At 38.7% G+C, this 16,665-nt stretch overlaps 1 protein-coding gene across 1 annotated transcript in view; it reads right to left on the bottom strand.

Annotated features, from left to right (window-relative positions):
• The window catches only part of THSD7A (thrombospondin type 1 domain containing 7A), a 522,439-nt gene that overhangs the window by 90,580 nt on the left and 415,194 nt on the right, over nt 1-16,665 (bottom strand). The window contains exons 10-13 of the mRNA XM_075125837.1: nt 10,395-10,629; nt 7,071-7,186; nt 4,301-4,433; nt 329-432 (exon numbers count right to left, since the gene is read on the bottom strand). Of these exons, the coding sequence (XP_074981938.1) occupies nt 329-432; nt 4,301-4,433; nt 7,071-7,186; nt 10,395-10,629 (588 nt within the window). The remainder of the gene's footprint in view (nt 1-328; nt 433-4,300; nt 4,434-7,070; nt 7,187-10,394; nt 10,630-16,665) is intronic.

The raw sequence follows: 16,665 nt of genomic DNA, 5'->3' as shown, positions 1-16,665 counted from the left end.
AATGGTTGAACAAGAAGCAGCATTAACCTTAGTCACACACGGTAATAATATTTAAATAAAAACTTAAAACAGATATTTTATGAACAAATATTTTCCAGGGGTTGGTGTGGGATAGGTCCTGCCAGGCTGGTAATCTAGTAATTTCCCCCTGATGGCCTTCATTTATTTTAATAAAACATTAAGTCTCTAGTCTTTACGGCTGCAATGATAAACTTTAATGTGGGAGAGGTACTACTTCTCCCTCCCCTAGAAGTAGTACCTCTATTTTAGCCTCCCCATTTTAGCCAGTGACTTTTAGGAAATAAAGGATAGAAATAAAGTCTCTCACCTCTTGCTTGTAGTCCAGGCCCACATGTCTCATGGGCACCTGGACTATCCTGACGAACATACCATGGTACCAGTTGGCATCTGCGCCATTTGTGGGTCTTCCACCTGCAACAAGAAAAAGGATAAATTAGAAACACTACATCTAAATGATATCTGTCAAAATGTAAGTAAGCAAAATATGATAGGTTACTTCAGAAACAATAATAAATGATTACTTATTATTAGCCTATCACAGATTGTCCACAACAAAAGTTAACAATAGCATGAAGCACGTTGAGTTTTCTTTTTTGTTATCATTTTTTTGCTGTGCTCCGCTTATAGCTCCTGTTAACTTCAGCAGGAATTGCAGGTGTTGAAGAGCACCAAATTGATGTTTTTCATTCTCATCTTCATCAGCTGCTCCATATTAAGGGGCAGGACAAGATCAGAAATTAGGATAATCAAAGCCGAACCCAGCAACTGTCTTCATCAGCAAGCATTCAGTTTTGATGGCTTTCTTGGAACAGACATATTATTAGGATGGAAGACAAATCAACTCTGGAATGCGTTTACTAAGGAATGTCACATTGCCAGCAATACAGTGTTGCCAAAAGCTTTGGTGGTGACATAGGGTTGCCAATGATGCACATAAACTCAATATTCCTGGCAGACCACCTTAAGGCTCTAGGTAGAGATGGATCTGGGTGGTGCTCAATCTCTTTTGGATTTGCAGTAAGATGATGGAACAGGACCATTGTCTTCCTTCATGTATTTTAAAATACCAAGCACTCTGCTGGTTTTCAACAAACAAATAATGAATATAACAGCTGTAATAATTCTGCTGCCAGGATTTGTGTATCTGTGTCTTGTATACTACTTTGACATTTCACCTCAAATTTTACAAAACTAATATGTTTAAACCCTTTTTCTTTATAATCTGATTTTGATTACTAGGACTCTGAGCATGTTTTATATTTTTCATAATAAACAAGTGACTGGATTTGTGTGCAATTATCTATTTAATGAAAGGGCCCCTTCACTGTGTTTGTGTGTTGAGGGCATTTTACAGTTAGTCAACAGAAGCCTACTGCATATTGAAAATGTGGCTGTGATGGAGTGAGTTATGTCTGAGTCAAATTATGAACCCTGTCTTGTTTTGTGTGTGGGAATGCTGGACACTGTGATTCCACAAGCCTGGATGTGCCAAAGACAACCTATTGCACTGCATTACAGACAACTGCCCTACCTGCGACAAGTGCTCGACACCTCACTGAAGGATTCTCACTCAGAAGGCATCAAGACAGCAATATGGAACCACGAACTTTGAATGACTTTCAACAACTGGCCCATTCCCATGGAACAACAGTTTTCTATATAAGTGAATAAGGCATGACGTGTGGGGAGAAGGCTAGAGTATCCCAAGTTGAGAGCCTGATAAAGAGGAGAGACCCTGCTTAAAAGCGAGGGTCTGATCTGTGTGTGCAGGTGGGGGATACCATTGTGCTCCACCCCTGCAACCCCTCCCCCACCAACCAAAAGACTTGCAGTATGGTGAGAGCAGGAGGGACTCTGGCTAACCCGAAACACATCAGCAAACCTCAGTCTCACAAGCGGTGAGATCCGACCAGTGGAGGGAGCATCAGAGGATTTTTGTTTTGTTTTCAAAGATCTGTAACTGTTGAGTGCTAAGTCTGTGTTCCTTGCTTTCCCACCATATTATTCCAGAAGGGGTTAAACTAAAAGTTCAGAGTGTCCTCAGACTAGGTGGAGCACTGAGGGCGTGTAGGTGACTTGGGGAGAGGCACAGAAGTTCTCAGACACTGATTTCCAGGTCTAGGATGGCTGGGCAGCAACGCCCCACATCCCAAAGAAGGAAGCCCACACCAGAGATTTGAGCCAGAGAGTGTATAGTCCCAGATCTGGAAACAGTTATTAGACTCTAGCCAGATCCAGTTGGCTTGGAAGCACATGGGACCCAGAGATTTGGATCACTTCCAACAGGCTAGTGACTATATAGTGGGGCATGGGACCAGGTTGTAACAGTGGGGAAAACATAATTTAATCAAAATAAACAACAGGGATGATGAACTTCTAGAAGACTGAAATAGATCAAATAAATCAATACTGTATAGATTTGATTATTCAGTTGCATATTTAATTCAGTTATAAACATTCATTTAAAAATTTTTCTGAAGCTGCTACAAAATTTCCACCATAATACCGTAGAAGTTAGGTGTAGATTGCCCCAGAGTACACAGGGCCTTGAATATAGCAAAACCTATGCAGGATGGCTATTCTCATGTCCTGCTGTAATCTCAACTGAACTGAGTCATTCAAAGTGAAAAAAATAAAATGCATACATGACTCATAGCACCCACGTGCCATAGCCATCAAAGTGTGGCTTCATGTGAGATCGTCTATACCTTTAGCCCCAGCTTTTAGTGTAACCTGCCTTCCTTGTGCTGCTTCCTGAACTGAGGAAGGAGTAGGGAGCTGGCTGTGTGTGTCATTCATAGTATGTGCCCAGGACAGAGAAGAAGGGTGATAAAGGGAAGGTTGTTTAACACTAGTCCCTTCCAAGAAACTTAAGCTGCCCTGCCTACCACTGCTAGAAACCCAGTGTTCTCCTGCACACAGCATCCTGCACACACCAGTGGCTCAGCTGAAACTCCAGGAAAATCATCTGGTTTTGAAGGTGTTAAATAGCTGAGCAGCAGCCTATGTTTAAGGGATAAAATGATTAAGCTGACACTGCAAAGGAAAGTTTTAAAATTATATTTGGAGTGCTGCGTTTTGGTAGCTTCAAGCATTGTAATCATATCCTCATATACCATTCAATTAGAAATGTTGTAATCTCCTAATGGATTGGAAGTGATAATTCTCTGACACAGGATCAAAGTAATATATTAATAACCTCAAATTTGTTTTCCATTCTGTTGTTGCCAATGGAAAGGACATTTATCAGGATCATTATGACAGAGTGGCAGCATTTAGGGGAAACAACAGGTGTTCTTTGCTACCAGGGAAGAAACAGGATATTACTTTCTGAATCAAACGTGTCTTTCCATTATTTATATAGTACTGACAATTAAATTCAACTAATTTCCTATTATTGGAAAGGCCTAAACATCAGGGACCACACCTGGACTGCTTTGTGCTGCTCTGGTACTAAGAAGCAGCTCCAAATCTGGCTTCACCTTCTACTTGAGAATGTACTCACCTAGGGGACTCCTGAGATGGCACAGGACCACTATAGTGGTTCCCACACAGTCATACTTACAGCCCAAAGTGTGGGAGGAATAGTCAGGTTACCCTTATATCCTGGCAATCCTTACCTGCTGGAATGGTCTTTTGCATCCTCTGGTGAAGATTACAGCAGCCATGAGGATGCTCTAACCTATGAGAAGATGGATTGTTGGATAATTGATGGATAGTTTTGGGGCTGGATTAGATGCCAGGATAGCTTAAAGCCACTTGTGTACACACCTTCCTGAGCTGTGGAAACATTTCCTTTCTTCTCGGAGGTTGTCATCCTCCAACACAAGATTGGATTTCAGTAATGCTATATGTATTTAATTTAATAAACATTTTTAGAACATTTAGAAAGAAAGCTTTTACATTTGACTGCTCTCATACAGTGTTCTCAAAGAACTGCTAAGAGATAATTATTCAAACATTTGAAATTTAACAACCAAAGAGTTGATGATGTGGTGTGTATGACATTTATATCTGCAGAGGTCAAATATGTGTAATTAGAAGCAAAACACTGGAACAAAAGAACTTTGGCTGGAATCCAGATGTAAATCCAACAGAATGTTAACACAATTGGCCAAATACAGGCCTCATGTAAATGGATGTAACTCCATCGAAATCAATGGAATTGCACCTGCTTTTACCAGGCCTGATTTGGCTCTGTACCCTATTTTCCCTTGCACTTTACAGGATGTGGGAGCTGAAGAGACCTGAGTAATTTCTCATAATTTATTTGGGTTACCTGTAAGTATAGCACACAGGAGGAGCCTCACATTCCTTTTCCTCATATAACGTGTCTGGGCAGTCACGGCCACCATTTGCAGGGAGCTGGAGGATGACTCGATGGCGAGACTGTTTCTTTACTGTGACATCCCCTACGAAGAGTACAACAGTGCGTTTATTTCCCGCTCATACACAGACGATTTCTAGAATTAGGATTATACTGGGACTATAGTAATTAGAAATAGAAAAGATTTAATATATTACATAATTGATTCCGTTGCTGTACAAAACCAAGTTATTTTGCCCATGACAGAAAATTAATGATATTAACTTACTATTATACTTGATCTCAGGACAAAGGGTGAAAAAGAAGCATTGGTACAGAAAGCATTTCTGTCAATAACAATATACATTCATAAACTGTACGACTGAGTGATATGCTAGATGGGCCTGATATGCTGCTATGCTGTACAGCTTCATAGATTATTTTATCCTTAAAATTAAGACATGTAAGCAGAAATGTACATAGTGCAGTGAATAATAAAGCTCCATTCCCTAAAGAGCTCAACAACAAAATCTAATTCTTTTACCCTTATCTCCACACCCAGGAGGTGTGTGGCAGATTTAATTTATGCATTAGTCTTTATCCAAGATTTACTTTAACTATATCTGTGTTTCCCATATGGGACTTATATTACCCTACAATCAACTACCTTCCTCAAGAGCATGCAGCATGTTTAAATGTGAAGTTTTATTTCCCTGATATGACTTAATTTACTGGTCTCACATTTTTCATTATTATAGACATTTAGTATTGATGATAAATAGTAAATTATTGCAGTAAAAATTAGATTGTGGTCATATTCAAAAAGTCCGAGCTCTGGGCAGAAAAAAATATGAGTGGAACCATAACTCTGTAGTCATTCCACCGCCCTGATTTGCTTCTAAAACTAGTACGATCTAGAAGTTTTAAGTTAAAAATATACATTTTGTAAAACAATAGCCTTAAAAACTTAGTATGGATAAATCATGGCAATCTGGTCCTAAACTGCAAATAAGATCTTCACTTAGGGCATTAGTGTTGCTCCAAGCCATGCTGACTGGTCTGGTAATAGCTTCCAAACAGTCACTGCAGCAACAGGGCAAACATGGCTCCTAGGCAACACTCCAACATCAGTGGCTGAGAGGGGAACAACACAAGAACTGCTACACCAGACTATGACACCTGGGTATTCTTCAAAACAGGAGGAATTCTCAGGTAGTCAGTAAAGTAGCCAGAGCAAGAGCCAGGATCTCTCCCAAGGCACATAGCAGAAGAGACTCCCAGAGATGCTGCTGACAGCAGCAGCAGGGACAGGTGATTATTGTAAACTGAACATTGTTGCAAAGATATTGAGATAACATTTGGCTACTGAGTAGAAACGATATTCATTCCATTAATCAATTTTACTATCTCATTTGCCTGTCCCTATAATTTTGTTTACATTCAGTGTGTTTCAATTTGCAGTACATGTTCTTGAGGATATGCTCAAGTTATTAAGAACCTTTTTTAAAATAAAACAAGACAAGACAGTTTTGCACCCTCGTCAGGGAACAACCCTGCAGAAGCATCTCAATGAGAAAATTATAATATTGCTCTGAAATTATAGAATATTAGAAGTGATTCTAGGGCTTCATAGTAATATTATGGCTATGATGAAATAATTTATTCCAAGTTTTAAGTAGCATACCCAACACTGTGTACTATCAAATTCAGTGGTCCCAACTATCATATTTTTAAGGTTATACATTTAATCTCCCTAATTCTTTATTAGTTGTTGTATGCTCCAACAACTAATTGGAATGACTGTAAAAGTGACTTTGCATCCTTTGCAAAGCATGGAGAATTGACTTTGACATTTAAAGGGTATTTATTTGATGCAACAATCTCATATTTTTTTATAAGTGACAATGAGTAATCACTATGCTCCATGAGGGAATTAACACATATGAACATGGAATTACATTATTGACTATGCCTATAATAGTGCATATTAGAAGAATATCTTCTGTTAAACTTAAAAGAGAAAAAGTGATAAGGCAGAAATATCTGGGCAACAATAATTTTTTCAATGCTTCCGCTGTAATGATAATTTCAAAGCAATAAAAATTCAAATACATCTATGCTGTGTAACTTCTTTTAAAAGCTTTGACAGGTGCATTAAAAAGACTTTGCAGTGGGAGTTTAATTCAGAACCTTAATATTAATTTGAATGTTGGTTATTTTTGTGGTTTATTTTCTTATGATTGTGAAGGTAGTATAAAAGCAAATGGACAAAAATGAAAGAGAACCACTTCTTCTGTTAGTACTTTAGGACTCACATGACAGAGACTTTTAACTTTTGTTGGGCCTACTACAATCATGCACATTTGTTAAAACAAGAACAGAACCAAATTTTGCCCTGGGATATTTGCTCAGGTTTTCCAGTGAAGTCAAACGGAGCAGTATGCAAGGGCATATCTGACCTGCATTTAAAATGTTTTTCTAGTTGTACAACTGCATTGCAACCTTCAATGGTGTTAGAGTATTCCTGTCTATGTGACTAATGAGCTATTTGTAAAATGGCAAATCTAACATTCACCATAGCAACTGCTATGTCACAGTGGCCTCTCTCTGAAATACAAGAGAAATACATCTAAGAGAAAAAACTTTGCCAATACCAATCTGTCAGAAGCCTACACAGTAATAAACTAAGTGTGTGGTTTATTTTTAAATAATCTGCCCTCTAATACACAGTGAATTATAGTACCTTCTTGACATGGGGAAGAACACAATGTCCAATCACTGTATGGAGTCACAATACAGTCTTTCCTACAAGGAAGCAAACAAGGCCTCACCGTTTCTGGTCGAAGGCTTTCAGGACATCTAGAGAAAAAAAAAAAGGAACATTATAAAATGAATGATCATTCTATGACAGTGTTAATTCCTGAGGGATGCTGAGAACCTGCAGGTTTGACTGCAATTTTTTTTAACCATTTAAATGCTAGCCTCTATAATTTTCAAATGGTGCACAAGGTGCCAGGTGTATGAGTACATTTAATGGGAGTCATATTCTTATAACAACCACCTCCCTCCCCTTTCCCCCACACCGCTTTTCAGTTTAAGGATAAGGATTCCAGTTGCCGTTTGCAGGAAAGCATGCCCGGCAGTTGAAATACAAGTAATCTTGATCTGCATGAGACAGAATAATCTTGAGTGAGGGTGGAAAATTTAGAGCAAGATGTCTTTGTTATCTGTACTTTTGCAGAGCTTAAGAAAAAGGATATAAAGAGACTTCTTAGGATGGTTATTTAAATCCAGCAGTTTAGATGTTGCTTGTGTTTAGGTCTTGTCCACACTAGAAAGGGTCTTCAAGATAGTTATACTGGCACTCCCTCCTAGTGGAGGCACAGCTTATATCCACAAAAGAGTTCTTTAAACCGGTATAGCTTATTTTCTTCGCTGAACTGGTATAAGCTATACTGATTTAAAGAACACTTTAAAGAACCAGTTCCCCAAACAAAATAAGCTATAATGGTAAGAGGATCTTTTTTTTGCTGGTAGAACTGCATTTACACAAGGGTGATTTTTTGCTATGTTTGCAAAATATTTTCGTATAGACCAGACCACATTTAGCACAGTTCTTGACAATATATATCAATAACTAATCTACATTCGTGCACATTAGAGTTTTCTAGGATTTTAGAAATCTGTGTGATTCAAATTGGCTATGAGCATTCATAAACCAATACAAATTTGACATGAATTAAGGAACACAGCCACTTGATTCAGAAAAAGCCAATTAGATCATCCAGTTTTCTCCCCTATGAATGCAGGATTGTTTTCTGTATTTAATTTGTCATGGAAAAGATCTTGTGCATTATGTGCTGGTGTCTATTTCTGCAAAGACATTACATATTATGACCCTGATTTCCACTACAGCCAAACTGTGCTTGGATGAACTGGAGTGGCAGCTGCAGGAAGCTGGCTGCACGTTCCTGATTCTCAGGCACCCAGCCCCGATGGATGTAAGGTAAGAATAGCAGGGAGCCTGTTCTGACTTCCATTATTAGTATATGGTCTGCAGCAGGACAGGCCACCACCCCCTGCCCACAGAAGACTCTTGACATGCCTCTCTCTCCTCTTACACCAGAGGTGGTGTGGTTGACTGAAGCACCTTCGCTAGCTTTCAACTGGCAGAGATCTCTTCTCTGAAAGGGGAACTCTCGCCAACTATTCTGAGCCTTTCAAGTTCATTTTGTGTCACTTACATGGTACAAGGTAGCCTCAGCAGACTGGAGAATCAGAGTGAGAATGTGTTTGTGTGCACGTGCGTGCGTGTGCGTAATCAAATACAGTTGCCGGTTTTAAAGAGTATTTATCAACAGTTACCACACAGTGACTACGTTTTCAGAGTTTTTTCTGTTCTTAAGATAGGAGATATCTTTGGTAACTGTTTGATAATGTTTGGTAAATCTTGACTTTCTAATGACTTTTTTTTTTTTTTTTTTACTTAAGATGTGTATACAGACAGCACAACATTTACATTGACAAAATACCTACTTTACACAATCAAGATTATATGCAATTTGACTAATTGAGGGCTTCATCTTTCATGAAGTCTGCAGGTTCCAGCCCTTACTCAGAGGCCTTTTGATGAGGCAATTGGTTCAATTAAAAAGCCACTTCTATGTTTATTAATGTTTCTATTTAGTATAGGTGGCTTAAAGCAGCTATTGATTTTCTTTTCCAACCCTTATTCAAGGTGAAATTAAACAGAAGTGATATGAGCTGACATTTGTTACTTGTAAGGTAGATAAAGCCAATAATATTGATTTTATCATATCACAGTAATCCGTTTTATTAAGGGGAGTTTAAAATGAGGTTCCTATTTACATTTTCATGTCGAATGTGTGCTCTTTAAAAATGATTTAATAAATTTAACATGACAGTTTGAAAGGTAACCAATGCCTTTTTGTTCTCATTTCACAGGATTTGTCTATGACAAGACACAATAGTCCTGTTTTCAAAATTGTAAGGTCAAATCAAAGGCAAGCACTCTAATGGTTGATTTAAAAATCAAAGGAAAACTCACGGTAGAATGATTTTTTCAATGTAAAATGGTTGCCCACTAACACTGAATGGAATGCTTATTAATATCATTTTAATGTGGTTGCATGCACACACATTTTAAAATATGTGATGTGCTAACTATCACGTATATGAGTTCTCCTCCCCCACTCTTCCTTTTAAAGTGAATTTAAGATGACCGCCATGCTGATGAAAGCAAGACATTGGTGGCATTGGGCAAAGGTGCAGTGTGAGAGGCAGCTGCTTTGGAAACTTTCTTAAAGAGCTCTGTTAAGCTACTTTGTTCTTGTCCTGCAAAACACCAACAATTCCATCTCTGGACCTCTCCTGACCAGGATACATTGGCCATACTAGAGAATGACAAACTGTATGGGCAATTAAACTATTGGGCAATTAAACTATTGGGCCGCATAGACCTCTTAAAATCTTGGTTATGAAAAAACCTAACATGTATACAAACTAAGATCTCTATCCTGGCCCTTCCTGGTTCCCTGGTGAGGAGTCTAGTAGAGCTATGTAAACAAAGATCCACAGCTGTAGAGTACTACTTGGATCTTGAGGGGCAAACCACTACCAGCCCCTCAGGGACAGTAACATAGCAACTAAATGGCTTTCAATTCCGAACCCCTCTCCAGTGGCGGAATGTCTGAAGGCACAGGGTAATTCCTGGCTGATCAACAACTGAGAAGATGGATTGGACCAAGATGCTTGGAGTCAGTGTCTCTGATTGACAACTCTGAATTGGAGCTGTCAGCAGAGTCCACTGTAGTGAAGATCCCCCATTGCGATCACCTACTGTTTGCTCTACAGTTCTGCTCGCATTTTAGATTGTGTGCTTTTAAAAGTTATTTACTCATCAGAGCAGACATGACCATCAGTTGAATTGTTTCCCTTTGCAAATACTCAGCTGATTATCTGTATCTAAAAAGGCAAAATAATAATAATAATAAATAATAATAATAATAATAATTAACTTAATAAAGAATAGTTCAAAGATCTTTACTTTTTTGGTCCCACTTGTCCCACGTTGACCCTCACACAGATGACTTTTCTTGTTTGCATCCCAACAGCACAGGTGGCCTCCCCATTCCAATTGGTAGATGAGTTGAAAGTGGACACAGAGACATCTTCTATACACTGGCCCCAGGACCCAGTCTGCCAGTGGTACACAGTGCAAGGGTGTTCATTACAGCTGCGTGCTTCCTGAAGTGCACTACTGTTTGGGCACTGAATGCCTCCTGGAACAACAAAGCAGTGCATATGTTCATAAGTTAGAAATAAAGAAATTATTACAAATATATTTGAGATTCATATTAAATACATACCAGAACATGTGTCCTTTTAAACCCTTCCTTGCCCCTTATTCAAGTTATCAAATAGCAATGAACAAACATACAGAACAGATCATGAACAGAAAATGAAATATACACGAGGGCAATGTTCCAATGATGATATCATATATCATACAGTATCTTAATCTGCTGGGAATAATGAATAGCCTGTTTTTAGTTTGAGATTTGCCATCATGCAGACTGTGTTAAATAGCATTTTGGTGAGGAGAGGAAGATTCTAAGTGGAAAACAAGGTTAAATTAACTAGTTATGCACCTCTGGAGACCACTGTTTATATCCAGTTCAGGGAACTAGTGAAAATGAGTTTGGAGATTTTGTCCTAGATTCCAACTGATATTTATCCACATTACATAATCACCAAAGAATTTGGCAAAGTTGGCAATTTCAGCTCCAGCTTGAGATGGCAGAGACATTGTAGTTCAAGATTAAAATGCAGTGATATGCCAGTAATTGCGTGGGAAAGCTGAGATAATGCTATTATCATTATGTTCAGCTCTATTTAGTGCTATCAAACCCACCTAACCTCCTCATCCGAAACAAGTAGAGGAGTGTCCTTTCCCATTGAGATTAGATCAGAGCAGAGAAAGCCATGATTTAAGCATACATTTAATAATTCATGGTTTAAGCACAGAATAATGGGCCCTTCTCTGGATCTGCTTTAACTGCCCATCTCCACAGGCTGAAAAAGACAACATCCTGCCCTGGTAGGCGCCTATCCTAGGTTGTGGAAGAAGTGAAGTGTGTGGTTGCACATTAGTTACACAGGGAACACTTTGCTTTTCCTCTGATATCACTGCAATTATCACCTTATAAGGATTCAAACTTTTTACGTATGGGGGAGAGGCTATTCTAAATTTGATTTAGACAAATAGGGAGGAACTGGTTGAGAATTTGAAAGTGGAAAGCAGCTTGGGTAAAAGTGATCATGAAATGATAGCATTCATAATTCTAAGGAATGGTAGGAGAGAAAACAGCTGAATAAAAATAATGGATTACAAGAAGGCAGACTTTAGCAAACTCAGGGATTTGGTCGGTAAGATCCCATGGGAAGCAAGTCTAAGGGAAAAACAGTTTGAAAGAGTTGGCAGTTTTTCAGAGATATTATTAAGGGCACAAGAGCAAACTATCCCATTGTGTAGGAAAGACAGGAAGTAGGGCAAGAGACCACCCTAGTTCAACCAGGAGAAATCTCTTCAATGATCTGAAACTCAAAAAAAAAAAAAAGTCCCACAAAAAATGGAAACTATGTCAAATTAGGAAGCATGAATATAAAAAAATAACACAAGCATATAGGGACAAAATTAGAAGGCCAAGGCACAAAATGAGATTTAACTAGCTAGAGGGTAACAAGAAAACATTCTACTAATACAGTAGAAGGAAGGGGAAGACCAGTGACAGAGTAGGCCTATTACTCAATGAGGGGAGAAGACAATAACAGAAAATGTGAAAATGGCAAGAGTGCTAACTTATGTTTTTGTTTCAGTTTTCACCAGAAAGCTTAATAGATATAGGACGTCTAACATAGTGAACACAAGTGAAAATAAGGTAGGATCTGAGGCTAAAACAAGGAAAGAATAGATGTCTTCAAGTTGAAAGGCCTGATGAAATATATCCTAGAATACTCAAGGAACTGACCGAGGAGATATCTGAGACATTAGTGATTATCTTCAAAAACTCATGGAAGACAGGAGAGATTCCATAAGACTAGAAGAGGGCAAATATAGTGTCAATCTATAAAAAGGGAAATAAGGACAACCCGGAGAATTACAGACCAGTCAGCTTAACTACTGTACCCGGAAAGATAATGGAGAAAATAATCAAGCAATTCATTTGCAAACACCTAGACAATAATAAAGTGAGAGTCAACAGTCAACATGGATTTCTCAAGAACAAATCATGTCATACAAACCTATTAGCTTTCTTTGACAGGGCAACAAGCCTTGTCGATAGTGGGGAAGCGGTAGATGTGGTATAGGTTGACTTTAGTAAGGCTTTTGATACTGTCTCAAGTAACCTTCTCTTAAACAAGCTAGGGAAATATTGCCTTGATGGAGATACTATAAGATGGGTGCCTAACAGGTGGGAAAGCTATTTCCAGAGACTAGTTATCAGTGATTCAGTCAAGCTGGAAGGGTATATCGAGTGGGGTCCCACAGGGATTGGTTCTGGTTCTGTTCAGTGTGTTTATAACTTAGATAATGGCATAGAGAGTACTCTTATAAAGTTTGTGAATAATATCAAGATGGGAGGGATTGCAAGTGCTTTGGAGGACAGGATTAAAATTCAAAATGATTTAGACAAACCAGAGAAAAGGTCTGAAGTAAATAAGGTGAAATTCAATAAGGACAAATGCAAAGTACCCCACTTAAGAAGGAACAATCAATGCTCACATGCAAAATGGAAAATGACTGCCAAGGAAGGAGTACTGTAGAAAGGGATCTGGGGGTTACAGTGGATCACAAGCTAAACATGAGTCAACAGTGTAACACTGTTGCAAAAAACAAACAAACATCATTCTGGGATGTATCAGCAGGAGTATTGTAAGCAAGACATGAGAAGAAATTCTTCTATTCTATTCCATGCTGATAAAGCCTCAGATGGAATACTGTGTCCAGTTCTGGGCACTGTATTTCAGGAAAGATGTGGACAAATTGGAGAAAATCCAGAGAAGAGCAACAAAAATGATTAATGGTCTAGAAAACATGACCTGTGAGGAAAGATTGAAAAAAATCAGTTTGTTTTGTCTGGAGAAGAAAAGACTCAGGGGGGACATGATAACAATTTTCAAAGGCATAAACAGTTGATAGAAGGATGAGGGTAAAAAAATGTTCTCAACCTCTGAGGACAGGACAGGAAGCAATGGGCTTAAATTGTGGCAAGGGAGACTTAGGTTGGATGTCAGAAAAAACTTCCTGTCAGGGTAGTTAAGCACTGGAACAAATTGCCAAGGGAGGTTGTGGAATCTCTGTAATTGGAGGTTTTTAAGAACAGGTTAGACAAACATCTGTCAGAGATGATCTAGTTATTACTTAGTCCTGCCTTGAGCGCAGGGGACTGGACTAGATGACCTATTGAGGTCCCTTCCAGCTCTGTACTTCTAGGATATGCATAAACAGAAAATTCATATTTATTTTAGATGAGATAAAAAATCAAAAGATATAAGCCATCCTATGTTATTAAAACAAAATTAAATAATAAAATAGTAACAACAATAGTATTTCAGAGCATAAGCCAACCATTATCTGTCTGGGGTTGGAAAGAAACGTCTTGTACGATCTGGTTATTCCATAAATATCCACTAAGGGGATTCTTGCACCTTCCTCTGAAGTATGTGGTATTGCCCACTGTCAGACATAGAATACTGGCCCAGAGGGACCTCTGATCTGATCCAACATATGCTTTAGCTAATACAAACACAAGTTATTGGGCTCAATTTAGGAGTAAATGGCTGAAATTTAATGGCTTGCAATATAAAGAAGTTCTAACTAGATGACCTAATCTTGTCCCTTCTGGCCTTAAATTCTATGAATCTATTAACATGCAATTACCACATTAAAAGCCCATTCCCAATGCCATGCTCTGACCACTAGATAAGGGTCTGGCCAATAGCATAGCATCTTATTCTCCCCTCCCTAGATCATATTTCCTATTTCAGTTTTTCCCCCCATGTTGTCATTTGTGTTTTTTTTTTTAATCTCTGTGTTTTTTTACAACCCAGCAGTAGCCTGTTTGGTAAGGACATATACAAAGGAAAACATCTGCAGCATCTGCATTATGCTTTAAGGAACTGCCACAGTAGTTATGAAGTATGCAGATACATGTGCTATTTGTTTCTTCCTCCCACAATGAGACCACAGCAGCAGCTTTAGGTTTGAGGTCAAGACCTATGCAAAAACAAGACTCAGTACATGCTTCCTAATTACAGCTAATTTATGGGAAGGGTTATGGCAAGGGAAAAAAACCCACAAATTGCAGCCCTACATGGCACACAGAAAGAGGTGTATGTTGTATATACCAAAATTGGGTATGTGTAACAGCTGTGAGATGTGTAAGGTCGAGCATCATGTCCTTTACTGTCATTTAAGATTTTCAGATAACGATTTTCCTGAGTTTCTTGTTGCACAGCGAAGAAGAGCTTGGAAGCACAACTGAGGTACTGCCAGGCTCACAGAAAGGAAACTTGGTAAATTTCCTTCAAGCCCACTGTAGAGAATGATTCCAGAAAAGACACAAACAGGTGACTGGAACATCTCATATTACACACAACAATCTTTGTCACTCTGAGTAGATTAAAACAAATCCAGCCACTACTTCCACAGCCACCTGGGGTCTTCTGCCAGTATAATTGGTGTGGTTCAGCTACTTAAGGTGGATGTAGGCCTAGATAAGGCGGTGCACACAACAGTATGTGCACCCTGGCCAGATTCTCAGTTCTAGCAGAAGTCTGCTCAGTGCAGGAATGGGCATGATGAGAAGGAAGAGTTTTATTCTGTCTTTGTGTTTCCTCACACTCAGCATAGCTTGCAGAATAATTTAGAGCAGCTTGATGACTGTTGTATCTTATGCTTGGGTTGTAACAACCCCAAGGGGCTGTTCCTGCAGACAAAAATAGATAAGAATAGCTGGAGAGCAGCAATACACTGGCTAATCCCCTACCTGAGACACACTCCCTACATCTGGAGCTATGAAAGGGGCCAGAAAAAAAAGGCTGTTACATGCATATTTTAAGCCAATTCAGTGACCCCTATTACACCCGGGGTACTTCCCGGAGGCTAATTCTGCTGGTTTTACGACCTTTTTATACCACACGAACAGCATACGAAGAGGATGCAATACAATGAAGAATTCAACCCCATAAATAAGAGTCTAGTTCCACGAGAGTTGCATGTACAGTAGAGCACAGGCCAATGTTGCAAATCCAGTTAAATTCAGGTTTCCTGGATGTCAAAATAATATACCACTATTCATAATCAGAGTGACAGGATACGATTTTTACTTTCTTTCAAAAAGAGAGAGCGAGATCACAGATGATGAAGTAATAAGAAGCTAATTGAGGCCTGGATCCCAAAAGGTAGTTGCATATGCTTAAGTGCTTCCATTAATTTCAACAGGATTACTTGCATGCTTAAACTTCAACCATGCTTAAGTACCTTGCTGAATCAGAGTAAAGCACTGATGCTATTTTGAAGGACTGCAATATTGTTTGAATTTATTATAATTGGATTGCATGGTTATTGTCAGATTCTCAGGATCCTAGAATTGAAGTATCCAGGACCAGCTGCAGTGTGCTTTTAGTCACACATCTATAAAATCTGCTCCTTCTGACAGCTCAACAGAACCCAAGTTTGGCCATTTTTAGAGATCAATGTAAAACTCACTTGTTCATTCACGCCTGTCATCATTTAATCTACCATCATCATAGTAAGGGGTTTGTGAATGATTTTACTGAGTCACCTAAAGGTTTTGAATACAAGCTGCCCATATCCTATGGCTATGGGCACCATATAACATAGGGATGGCCATAAAGATCTGACCGATGGTCTACCTAGTCTGGTATCCTGTCTCTAATACTGCCAGTACCAGATGATTTAGAGAAAGGTGGAGCATCAATGTTTACCCACATGAATACAATCAGTAAGTATTTTTAGGAACAGGTCTTAGTGTGGGACAGTATGAAAATTACATGTCCAGCATTGGGAAAATATCATATGGCATCAATTTATATAAAGTGCAATTTTTCAGTTTAAGATATCTAAGAAAATTCACATGATTTTTAATTGTTTTAGTAAGTTTTGAATATAGTACAGATAATACACTTAAAAAGTAAAATATTAATGTTCAAGTCCCATTGTTTTATCAACACCATAAAAGATATCAGAGAGCAATCATAAATTTGTGTCTCTAAATCATCTGATGCTTTTC

Source organism: Caretta caretta, chromosome 2 (assembly GCF_965140235.1).
Source record: "Caretta caretta isolate rCarCar2 chromosome 2, rCarCar1.hap1, whole genome shotgun sequence".
Taxonomy (NCBI): domain Eukaryota; kingdom Metazoa; phylum Chordata; order Testudines; family Cheloniidae; genus Caretta; species Caretta caretta.
Note: the sequence above shows the minus strand (reverse complement) of the source record. Positions and strands in the feature narration are given on the sequence as shown.